At 43.4% G+C, this 13445-nt stretch overlaps 1 protein-coding gene across 3 annotated transcripts in view; it reads right to left on the bottom strand.

The window, feature by feature from the left end:
• The window catches only part of LOC133349720 (arf-GAP with GTPase, ANK repeat and PH domain-containing protein 1-like), a 227146-nt gene that overhangs the window by 179375 nt on the left and 34326 nt on the right, over positions 1-13445 (bottom strand). For all 3 annotated transcript variants that reach the window (XR_009755979.1, XM_061563407.1, XM_061563409.1), the window contains exons 11-12: positions 8779-9004; positions 7814-7945 (exon numbers count right to left, since the gene is read on the bottom strand). Coding sequence is in view for 2 of the 3 variants with exons in the window: in XM_061563407.1 (XP_061419391.1) it covers positions 7814-7945; positions 8779-9004 (358 nt within the window). In the remaining variant the exon portion in view is untranslated. The remainder of the gene's footprint in view (positions 1-7813; positions 7946-8778; positions 9005-13445) is intronic.

Below are 13445 nucleotides of genomic sequence, written 5' to 3'. Positions count from 1 at the left end.
GAGGGCACCCCAATGGGCTCCCCCCTATCTCCGGTTGTAGCCAACATCTTCATGGAGAAATTTGAGACAGGACGCCATCCAGACTGCCACTCTACGCCCGACCTTATGGAAGAGGTACGTAGACGACACTTTTGTCATCTGGCCACATGGCCGGCCTGCTCTAGACCAATTTCTCGACCACATCAATTCCATACACCCAGCCATCAGATTCACCATGGAAGTCGAAAATGATGGCAAGCTACCCTTTTTGGATGTCCTAATCAAAAGGAGACCTGATGGTTCAATGAGCCACTCTGTCTACAGGAAAGCCACCCACACGGATGCTTATCTAAAACCGGATTCCCACCACCATCCATCCCAGAAGAATTCCCTCATCAAGACTCTATATCATAGAGCCCAATGCATCTCCGACCATGAACACATTTCCAGTGAACTCAAACACGTACGCCAAGCTCTTAAGGCAAATGGTTACTCCGACTATACAATCCGCAAAGCCATCACTCCAACCATCAAGAAGGATCCTGTTGAGGAGCCTTTCAAGACCATCACCTTACCCTACATTGCTGGGGTCACAAAAAAGATCTCCAAAATCCTGATTAAACACAAGATCCAGGTCCGATTCAACACAGTACATAAAATCCGTGATCTGGTACCGTCTGTAAAAGATGTGGTTCCAGACATACAGTACCCTGGCGTCTACAAACTAAGTTGCCTCTGTGGTAGCAGTTACATTGGGGAAACCAAACGACATGTCTCGGACCGCATCCGTGAACATAAAGCTGACCTGAAACACGGTAGGACTAACACCTCAGCCGTGGCAGATCACTGTTACAACTCAGTGGGCTCACATGATATTGACTTCTCCAAGACAGAGGTTCTCTGCAAGCCATCTGGCTATCATGAGAGATTCGTTCATGAGGCGATCCACATATACAAACACAGAGACAATTTTAACCGAGAAGATGGATTCTGGCTCAGCAATCATTGGAAGGACGTAATAAACCATTTCGATACACATTAGGGTGTGTAGAATAATACATAGTGTGATATTAAATGTATAAGATATAGGTTGGTTTACAGCAATACAGTATATAATTTAATGTTGGGTTTATCTATGGCAGTATATAGTACGGTATATGCTCGTGTGATGTAAGAGAATAAGGTTTAGATGGAAGCATATTATAGAATTTTTACGAGGTAAAATTGTAATGTATTACTTGCTGTTAGTAACTCAGCTTATTATAGAGTATAGTAAGTATACTGATGGTGCGATGCAGTTTATACTAGTTTTATTTTTTTTTTTTTTATGTAGTTTATACTTTAGTTTTCTACGTGGTTGTTGAGTAACTGCAGCTACATATCATTAACATTCCTTTCCTTTGTTACTGCTAATCCCTAACCCCCCTTGGTTGCTGCTGATCCTGCATAATGCATGGGCATAATATGACTTTGACACCCCCCCGCCCAACGCCTACGCATTTTCCATGAATATGCTAAATCCCTCTTCACATGCACATTCTTTTTGTTAAGGCGCTCTTCAACCCCCAATGCAGCTTATATATAAGCTCCTAGTTTGGTAGTGTCTCATTCTTCACCTGAAGACGGCTGCTTGCGTTGTAGCCGAAACGTCGTGAGAATTGTTTTATTATGTTTTATTTTTATTATTTTATTACTTCCCTTCTACGTGACTTTACCGAAAGAAACAAGAAGATGAATCCCTGCAGTCACGAAAGCTTTAAATCGAAATTTAACCGCCTCTACGGGGAGGGTTTCCACATAACTTTGAGATCCTTCAACAAGCTCCGGGATAAGAAGGCTCAGCTAATCGAGTCTCTCACCTTTCTGAAGAGATGCCGCGACTCTAAGGTAATACCAAACGCATTTACACTAACATCTGCTGCTGTAACTTCTTCTAATGCGAAACGAATTCTGTCTAGAACTAGCTTAGCTCTTATCTCAGAGAAAATCAGACTTACGCGCACCGAACTAGATCAGTTAGACAAGACACTCTACAAATCACACTTATCTTTGAGTGTAACAATGTCCACATCGGATTGGGAACATGTGGAAAAAATGACTGCCTCTTCAGCTGCCGCTATGTCGACTAAATGTAAGGACAACTTGATTTCCAAATTCAATCGCCTCTCAAACAAGAAACCGGACCCACACATTGAAAAGCTAGATATTAACAAAGTCGTAATTAATCGCAGTAACAGTCCTATTTCTGAAGGTTTGAAATCCGTTTTAGCTAAAGGACTAAACTTTGCAGTCACACCTAGACACATACCAGTTAATGATATAATTGCTCGAGTAGATGTAGCTCTCAAGGGCTTGAGTCACATCGCTGCAGACGTAGCAAGATCCGAAATCTCTGTAACCCTCAAAAACGCTAAGATGCCAGCTAGCAACATCAGCAAAGAGGAGCGTTTTGAATTAGCTCAATTAAAAAAGAGGGATGACATTGTCATCCTCTCAGCCGACAAAGGCAATGCCACTGTCATCATGGACAAAATAGAATACAACAACAAAATTCAAGAACTACTAAACGATGGCAGCTATACAAAAATAAAAAGAGACCCCACCAACAGCCTCGTCTCCAAAACCAACAACATCATTTCTGCTTCAACCGCATTAATTGATCAGACCAAACAGTTCTCGTTGAAACCTTCTGCAGCCAGACCACCAAGATTGTACGGCTTGCCAAAGATACATAAAGAAGATACACCTCTTCGTCCCATTGTCTCTACTATCAACTCCCCCACTTACAAACTGGCTCGTTTTTTGTCCGAAATCCTACGGCCTTTCACTGGAAAAACCACCTCTGCAGTACTAAACTCTACTGACCTGGTATCGACAATCAAGGGGATTGCCCTGTCCCCAGACGACCTGCTTGTCAGTTTTGATGTGGTTTCCTTGTTCACCAAGGTACCTGTGCCTGACACCATCGCAATCATTGAAGACTTGGTTCATCAAGGACTGAATGCTGGGGTACCCCCCCTGGTGAGACACTGCTTAACCAATACATACTTCACCTGGAATGGAACCTTCTACAAGCAAATTGAGGGCACCCCAATGGGCTCCCCCCTATCTCCGGTTGTAGCCAACATCTTCATGGAGAAATTTGAGACAGACGCCATCCAGACTGCCACTCTACGCCCGACCTTATGGAAGAGGTACGTAGACGACACTTTTGTCATCTGGCCACATGGCCGGCCTGCTTAGACCAATTTCTCGACCACATCAATTCCATACACCCAGCCATCAGATTCACCATGGAAGTCGAAAATGATGGCAAGCTACCCTTTTTGGATGTCCTAATCAAAAGGAGACCTGATGGTTCAATGAGCCACTCTGTCTACAGGAAAGCCACCCACACGGATGCTTATCTAAAACCGGATTCCCACCACCATCCATCCCAGAAGAATTCCCTCATCAAGACTCTATATCATAGAGCCCAATGCATCTCCGACCATGAACACATTTCCAGTGAACTCAAACACGTACGCCAAGCTCTTAAGGCAAATGGTTACTCCGACTATACAATCCGCAAAGCCATCACTCCAACCATCAAGAAGGATCCTGTTGAGGAGCCTTTCAAGACCATCACCTTACCCTACATTGCTGGGGTCACAAAAAAGATCTCCAAAATCCTGATTAAACACAAGATCCAGGTCCGATTCAACACAGTACATAAAATCCGTGATCTGGTACCGTCTGTAAAAGATGTGGTTCCAGACATACAGTACCCTGGCGTCTACAAACTAAGTTGCCTCTGTGGTAGCAGTTACATTGGTGAAACCAAACGACATGTCTCGGACCGCATCCGTGAACATAAAGCTGACCTGAAACACGGTAGGACTAACACCTCAGCCGTGGCAGATCACTGTTACAACTCAGTGGGCTCACATGATATTGACTTCTCCAAGACAGAGGTTCTCTGCAAGCCATCTGGCTATCATGAGAGATTCGTTCATGAGGCGATCCACATATACAAACACAGAGAAAATTTTAACCGAGAAGATGGATTCTGGCTCAGCAATCATTGGAAGGACGTAATAAACCATTTCGATACACATTAGGGTGTGTAGAATAATACATAGTGTGATATTAAATGTATAAGATATAGGTTGGTTTACAGCAATACAGTATATAATTTAATGTTGGGTTTATCTATGGCAGTATATAGTACGGTATATGCTCGTGTGATGTAAGAGAATAAGGTTTAGATGGAAGCATATTATAGAATTTTTACGAGGTAAAATTGTAATGTATTACTTGCTGTTAGTAACTCAGCTTATTATAGAGTATAGTAAGTATACTGATGGTGCGATGCAGTTTATACTTTAGTTTTTTTTTTTTTTTTTTTTTTTTTATGTAGTTTATACTTTAGTTTTCTACGTGGTTGTTGAGTAATTGCAGCTACATATCATTAACATTCCTTTCCTTTGTTACTGCTAATCCCTAACCCCCCTTGGTTGCTGCTGATCCTGCATAATGCATGGGCATAATATGACTTTGACACCCCCCCGCCCAACGCCTACGCATTTTCCATGAATATGCTAAATCCCTCTTCACATGCACATTCTTTTTGTTAAGGCGCTCTTCAACCCCCAATGCAGCTTATATATAAGCTCCTAGTTTGGTAGTGTCTCATTCTTCACCTGAAGACGGCTGCTTGCGTTGTACCTGAAACGTCGTGAGAATTGTTTTATTATGTTTTATTTTTATTATTTTATTACTTCCCTTCTACGTGACTTTACCGAAAGAAACAAGAAGATGAATCCCTGCAGTCACGAAAGCTTTAAATCGAAATGTTACAGTATATCATCTGTTTTTTTTCCATTAAAAACTAGTCCCATATAAGTGTTAACATTTATTTTTAAGCATCCTGTATAATGAATTGTGGTGATTTGGGGTGGTGATTCCAATCATTAATTGATGATTTTTATCTACTGTGGCAAATAAAGTGCCTCTAGTTGCTCCAGGCTGTGTGAGATTCAACTACAAAGTAAAGAAAAAGATACAATCCCTTCTTATGCACACATTTCGATGCGTGAACCACAGGCTTAAGAATCTACTTTAATCATTGCATTAATCATCTACTTGCACCCAAATATTGTCCAATAAGTCCTCATTTAACGCAGTGAGACGGCGGGACAAATAACTGAGGGTACGGCCGCCGCTTCACTGTATCATTCCCCGTAGTGTATTACTGCACCGCTCAGCCGCGCAGCTCAAGAAAGTAGTTCGTCATCGACCGCTCAGAAACCGCGTTATAACGGTGCCGTTCCGCGTTGTGCGAAAAGCGTTCCCTAACGGTAGAACCGCGTTACAGCGCAAGCGGGTTATCGTGTAAACAGCACGCATTAAGCGAGGACTTACTGCACCCATTTTAACCACCACGGGCAAATGATGGGAGGTGTTGAAATACAACCTACAGGCTGCGAGTGGAAAGCTGTTGAAACCTTACCAAATGAACAATGTCAACATTATCATAAAAATAAAAATTTCTTTACACATGTCTCAAGCTGTATTTAACACCGTGGTCTGGTGTAAGTTGATATCTGTGGACGATATGCAGTCGCAGTGTCTGGGGGGGGGGGGCTTATCAGAGGAAACAACACACAAGGCATCTTGGCCTGTGAAAAAGAACCCGTAAGAGTAGAAAAATCCTCAAGATCGCACTCTCCTTACTCGGTAAAAAATCGGCGGCCGCAGCTGAAGAATTTGTACGAGCGCTATCTTGCAAATGAATAATACAGGGAGGAGGCTCGAGGGCCAGTGGATGAGCTGCTTTCATCTTCGAGTAATGGGAACTCTCGTCTCACGTTGTAGCGCCGAGTAACAATCATGGATGATCAAGAGGGCCGGGCTCTGGCGACTCGTTTTACATTTGCGAATTTTGACTCTTCAGCGGAGGCGCCTGAATTCCAAGTCGCTAATTTGCGCGCACTTTAAAAATTGCTGTAATTGTGAACGCTCACTCGCGACGGTTCTGGGCTGCGTGAAAAATAATACGGCAAGGTTAAAATGTTCAGAAAACGATCCAACGAGCAGAGTAAAAAAAATAGTTTTTTTTTATCTTTTAGTTAGGCCCTGCAGCAAAAGATGAACTTTAAAAGGGCGAATAAATGAAACGATTCTGAAGACATACAGATATTCCCTTCTAGTAGGAGGGAAACTGTAACAGAATAAAAAAAAATTCCCCCGATATAACATTAAACCATGCGCACGGCATTGTTCTTGGTGTTAAATTGTTTTAATGAGGCTCACATTAGTGCAAAGTTTAAATGATTCCGTGACATCGAAAGCAATAAATGATGAATAAAGCTTAATACTTTTGTCATGTTTAGGTTGGTACCTGTAAACCACTGATTACTGTAATATGTGTAATTTACTACAAATCTCAAACGTAATAAAAATAGGAACTATAACACGTCCCTTGGCAACGCCGATGGTAGAGACGGCAGCCATTTTAATTTGGCTCCATTTTTTTTTTTTGCCGAACCCTAAAACAAGCTACTGATGTCTGAAACCGCAAGTAACTCGCAGCAAAACCAAACCTTTCGACATTACATTTCAATGTCTATGCTCAAATATTCAGGGGAGAGTCGTAAATAACGAGTGTACAGTTGGTTTAATGCAAGGAGAAAACAAATACGTGGACAACACGTTCTGTCTGCGCATCTGTTAACTTGCATGGTTATCTTGTTCGTTACTTCTTTAGAACTGATTTTTGTGTTTAGTTTGTTGTGCTTCCCCGCACCTCTGATTAGCACGGTTGGTTACATATGGATGGCTACGTACGGTACGAAATAAGTTCGACATACATACATACTTAGTATTATTTTATCTTGTGTAATAGGTTTTATCGGGTTTTTACTCTATTTTGCAAATAATTGTGGCAACCATAGTTGCTTTGCTAGGCTGGCTTGCGAAATAAAATCTGTGAACGATTAAGATGGCGTGGAGAATTGACAACATTACAGCGTATATATTTAATCGCATTACAGCGTTCACTCGGCACGCAGCGATACATTCATCTGTAAATTAAAACCGAGCCTTACACTTGCGATAAACGTGTCATGAATCGTGTACGAATTCATGCAAACTGCATGCAAAATATATGGTAATGTTACGTGTAGGCTAATGAAGTGACATTTTCACAACACATGCAATTAAAAATGATTTCCCGCACCTACGATTAGCAAGGTTGGCTACGTACGGTGCGAAAGAAGTTAAAAATACATACTTCCCATAGACTAAGACTACCCATAGACTCAACACTACACCTCCGATTAGCACGGTTGGCTATGTACGGTGCAAAAAAGTTCAACGTACCTCCATGGAAAAAAAATCCAAATTACATAAAATGAGAGAGAGAGACAGATTATTAAAATCAAATCACAACCCTGAATTGTGGCAATTTATCAGATTGTTAACTAGGGTGGGGGGAATTAGTTAATCATTAGATGTTTAATTCTAACACAACGATAATTATTTACAATTACAGGAGCATGCCACTCATGATATTTCTTTTGATCATGGTTGCTGATTAGTTGCTACTTCAGCACACTGGTGTGTTGGAGAGTAAACCCACAACATTTTGCACGTTCTGTTTACGTGACAAACCTTACTAATTGGCTGTGTCGGGTGTTGGCGGGTTTAACGACACATTTACGTTGACGTGACCTAACCCAAAAAACAACAACCCTTATCACAAACAGCATTGGTGGCAAAAGCTAACATCTAAACAAACGAAGATGAACAAAAACACACACACACGCATCCACTCAAAAACAAAATCGCGTACCCGATCCGAGGCTGGAGTTGATGAAAATGACGGCGTCGTTCCAGGAGTCTCCGCCGGAGACGGAGCAGGACCGCTGGTGCCGCGGCTCTGGAGTGTGGGCGTGCGGCGGCGTGTGGGGTGGCGGCGCGCGGCCTGGAGAGACGACAACAACGACGGCGGCAGAGCCGCACCGTCTCGAGACCTCTGGAGCGCCGTGGTTGCGCGCGCAGGGGCCAGCGACCCCAGGGGTTGCGGTCACACTGACGTCGCGAAGTCACGCCACCCACGCTCCCCCTCCATCGGCTGCATCCGCCGGCCTCGTCGCTCTCACCGTTAGCCACGTCATCGCTAGCCCTTTTCAACTGCTCTCACCGCCAGTCAAATACCCTAGCCATGAAAAAAATAAAATGATTTACTCTTTCTGGCAATAAAACAGGTGTTAAGATGTTCAAACACCAAATAGAATCCTTTTGCAAGGAATCAAGTCTGCATCAACTACACGTACTTGTAGTGAACAAGCAAACAAAAACATGCTCTGATAATACATGCATTGTCTTTGAAACTGATAGGTCTACACCAGAGACAGCCTTCTTTAGGGCCTAGTCTCACCAGTGTCAGGCCAGAGAACGGCAAAAGGCGAACAGTCATGTCACTCGAGCCACGTCACTCCCACTGCTAGGCATGTCACCTACACTCTCACCGCTAGCCATGTCACTCCCATTGCTAGCCTTGTTAACTGCTCTCACCACCAGCCAAATACACTAGCCATGTCACTTCTTCCACTGCTGTCCATGTCCTCTATACATCTGTATACTTCTAGCCATGCCCACTGAGGTCTTTGGATTTGTAGCAAAGTGTCCACAATCCACTGTACCACCACTGCCTTCCCTTCGGGTTTAAACATAGGATTTATGAAGACATCGCAACAGCTGGGCGCAGAACAAGGCTACAGCAAGACTACAACTAGGACTGCCACGCAGACTCACCTGTGAGGTTGAGTCCGCTCAGCTCCTTGCTCAGCCCGTTGGTCTTCGGACTCGCTCCGGGAACCAGCGGTGAGCCGACCGCGGCGCCGATCAGCGCGCTGCCCGACGTCACGGACGCGGAGGCCGACATGCCGGGGACGGTGGCCCTCGGCGGGCGTTTTCCCGGCACCTTTACCGTCGTGCCCAGCAGGTCCACCACTTTTCCGTGGACGTTCTGCATGTAATCCTGTCCGCCAACACAAACACGGTTATAATAATAAGTTCGCTGCTGCTACTGCAGCGGCAGGGTGATACCACAAATATATTATTCGACATAACAATTTCAGAATCAGGATCTTTATTTAGACTGTAGGAGGAATCTGATGAGCTATAAAGCTCTTTTTTCACAGATTTCCATTACAGGCAGGTCAGAAGGCTACAACAAACAATACAAAAACTCCATAGGAGTGCAAAGTATTGGAAAAGTAAAGAAATAACTTACAAAAATATAGAAATACAACTACACTATTTTTTTACCTTACCGGGTAAAGCCCACTCACCTATTTGCTTCTTTTTCAGAAGCGACCCGGCCACAAATGATAGCTCAACGAAGTGGCTCATCACGTGAACGAAGTGGCTTATCATTTAAAGGTAGATGCGCAGCGCTGCAATTGCTGTGCTCACACTACTGTTGGCAGAAGGGCCTCCCCCACTAGAGGCAGCTCAAGAAAAGGTGCTCTCTAGAAGGTATTTTTGGCCTACTCTTCCACGCTGGCCAGGCGTCTTTTTACGATGGAGGAATACCCTCACTTTACCCCACCGCACAAGACCTGCCAATCACCCATTTAATACTGTATATACTCTTAGTTCTTTCGGTAAAGTCACGTAGGTAAAAAATGAAATTAAAATTAATAAAAACAAAATAATAAAATCACACTTGATGCAGCAAATCTGGCTGTGACGGTCCCACCTGATGACGGAGACTTGTGTTGCCTCCGAAACGTCGTGATTTTATTATTTTATTTTTTATTAATTTTAATTTCATTTTTTACCTACGTGACTTTCCCGAAAGAACTAAGAGTATGAATCCTTGCAGTCACGAAAGCTTCAAATCTAGAATCATTTAATACTGCTTGTTGTACAGAGAAGTGGGGATTAATGAACGTGCCAAACGTTGCTTCCACCACCGCACCTGGAAATCAAATCCAACCGGTGGCCTCTAGATTGCAAGTCCAGCCTGCTAACCATTACACCACTGTGGCAGCATCATCCCAACTCGATATAAGAACCTGCAATAATATCGTGCATATTGCAAAATATTGTTATATATGGTGATTATTGCTGCTCGTTTCATGTATCTAAGAAAAGCGTTCTTTCCTGACAAAATATTAAAATAAAATAAACTCAAACTCGACAATGAAAGTCGCAAACAAATAGCAAAAAAAATCCACAAAATTACAACTTACTTAATGTTTTTTTTTCAGTGGTTGACAGCATGGAAATTATACGACACCATCATTTTCATAGTTCATTGACTCATTTAATTGGTCTTGTGAAACTGACAGCACGTTATACGCATTATAAATTGTAATGATTAGAAACACTTATGCCAGGCTCAAGATGAGCGAACTGCAGTCGAAGAACTTTTAACTTTGGACATTTATGACCATTATATATATGAACACATATTCTTATTTGCCCAGGAAAACCTTCCAGAATCTCATGACTCTGTCCCAGGGGGGTCCTGTCAAGTTGTCACAGTAAAGGGATGACGTAATTGTTTACATTTTTGTTGTTGTTGCAAATTTGGACGATGACACCTACACACGGTAGCTTACTCTTGCAAATTACGTCATGGGCTCTATTCACGTCCACCGTGAGCGAAGCAGACGGCGTGTAGTTTAACAGTTAATGCACACCTAGAGTAATACGTACGTATGCATGTTGAACTTCTTTCATGCAGTACGTTCAAACGCTGGTCTTGCTAGTCACAACCGAACTCACAGGAATCAAACTCTACAACCACGTAAGATGACGAAGGATTACTGACTCCCGATGTAAGAGAGGTCATCGTCCTTGGTGACAGACTGCATTATGAGTCAACCGTGCTAATCGGAGGTGCGGGGGAAAGACAACCGACTAAATACAACAAAAATAACCAGGGCGGCCGGTGGCTTCGAACCATGAACCTCCGCCAACAAGCGGAGAACGCGCGACAGCTATATGGCCACGTCACCGCCCTTATATTCATACTTCACCATGCCTGTCAGTGCAGGTTTGGTGAAGGGGGGGGATGGGGAGGAGGATGGGGAGGTTGATGGGGGGGACACACAGGATCGATACCCAGGACCGATTCAGATATCACTCGCCACCAATTTTGGCGATTTGTGCTCATAGTGCAGGTTGCTCGCCGCTCTGCCACTGCACGTAACACACACTCACGTACTCACTCGCCCACGCCGTCTACGGAATTACTATTCTAGCAGGGAAAAAAAGGCAGGGCAAGTATATAAATTTATTAATAACAATTTGGTTAACAATGCACATCTGTTTGGATGGGTGCTCTACTTTAGCTTTGTCCCGGGTGTAATTAGCACTCGTTACGCCGTAATTAGCATGTTTGCAAAGGCTAATTGAATGTAGCTCAAGCCACTGCTGTAATCAGGAGCAGAATCCCTTGATTAAGGGCGGCAGAAAAGAGGCAATCACAAGACAGCTCGGTCAATGAACACAAATAAAGACACAAGTCACATTAACGCTTTCCTCCCTTTGCCTCTTTATCTCTTTAACCAAAACTTAAACAACAAAACAATGAGGACCGTCTGATGCACGATTAGAGCAGAGACGCTTTTCACTTTCAACCTCGCCATGAGTCATAAATGTAGCCAGAGGTCAACTTTAACCACTTGTGATTGTAGTCAGAGGCAACCCACATATATGTTTGACAATGGTTTTTTTCAATGGAATGTTCACCAAAGTCTGTTCTTAAGCGCTTTGGCCAAACATCCCAATATAGGACCACAGAGCATTGGGAAATTGTTAACGCCTGTTCTGACCGCCCTTCCTGCACGCCTGTGACTTGCTGTACCAACCTGCGGGAAGAAAACTGCACCCGCCACAAATTCGGCACCGTTTTGAAGAGAATCTACACGAGATTATGTACGTAATAATATTAAAATATTAATTACTGTTATTCGTGAACAGCGAGCTTCCGAGGAAATGGCGCCATCTCGAATGGCAAGTGCTGCTTAACCTAGTATTTATGCTGAAGTAGTCATATTTTCCACTGCTAGGCTATCAAATGGCATAGGCGACGCATCTATGGATGGAGAGGACTTCCGACTTCACCAAAGGCTTTTGCAGCCAAATGAACTGGGAATGAAATGCCAACAAATAATAGCGGTCCACCAGAGCGGGACGAAATAAATAGGCCCACTCTATCTGGACATGGTCCTGAGATGCGGTGGCATACGTACAGTGCTATACAGTTCCAAATTGTATTGCTACGGTATACAGCAATATATGTAAACAGGCAGATGGTGCCATGATGTAATGATTATCACACTGGACTTGTAATCCAGATGTTACAATTTAAATCTCCCTGTGCAGTAATTAAAACAATGGTCAAGTTACTTAAACCCCACACCCACCTCCCATCTATCCGCCACTGGCGCCAACGGTGGTGCCATGGTGGAAAGATGTTAACTACCTCGCCTGGTATACAGGAGGTTGTGGATTCGATCCCGACCCTGACGCCTGTATATATGGTGTCTGCATGTTCTCCCCGGAGTCGCATGGAATTTTCTACAGATCCTCCAGTTATTGGCTGCTGCAAATGCCCACATGATAAGCCACTTTGCTGAGCTATCATTTGTTGCAAGGCCGCTTCTGGAAAATAAGCTGATAAGCTCAGTGGGCTTTACCTGGTAGAATAAGCATTTAATTTTTATTATTTTTATCATTTTATATTTCCCTTCTTCGTGACTTTACCGAAAGAGCCAAGAATATGAATCCCTGCAGTCACGAAAGCTTTAAATCACATTGTTTATTTTATTTGAAAATATTTGTTTACCTTTCCTACACTTTGCACTCCTTCCTTGTGTTTGTATTGTTTCTTGTTGTAGCTCTGTGCCCCGACTAGAGATCTGTGAAAAAGAGCTTTACAGCTCATCAGATTCCTCCAGTGTAAAATAAATATTCAGATTCTGGGATGAAGAGGCGATATATTTGGGACGAGAGGAATTGCTGCAGTGGGTTAGTTAGCGAGCGAGCGAGCGAGTTAGCGAGTGGTTATCATCAGGTCAACTGGGCTGGTTTATGCCAACTTCTAACACAGCCAAACAAGTACAAGGCATTGCATTACAAGTTTCACACGACAGCTCTAGTTATGGCCAAACGTAGCAGCAGCAGCAGAATATTTTTCTGGATGGAATAATGATTTGGCACGCTTTCAAACGCATTTGATGTGGCGTGGGGATCACTCGAATGCACAAGGATTCGTGCATCCAGCAGTGCACGGAACATCGTTATAGCGAAAACACCACAACTGTGTTTTTTCATTGATTCACATCGAGCCTGCCCTGTCAATCCACTGGTGGATCAACGCGCCATGCTGTGTGGATGATAGGGATTGTTTGCCCATACTTCACCATGCTGACTAGGATGGATTTAGTCAAGGCATAGAGCAA

Source organism: Lethenteron reissneri, chromosome 31 (assembly GCF_015708825.2).
Source record: "Lethenteron reissneri isolate LAM-NWPU_2019-01 chromosome 31, ASM1570882v1, whole genome shotgun sequence".
Taxonomy (NCBI): Eukaryota; Metazoa; Chordata; class Hyperoartia; order Petromyzontiformes; family Petromyzontidae; genus Lethenteron; species Lethenteron reissneri.
This window is presented reverse-complemented; position numbering and strand designations above follow the sequence as displayed.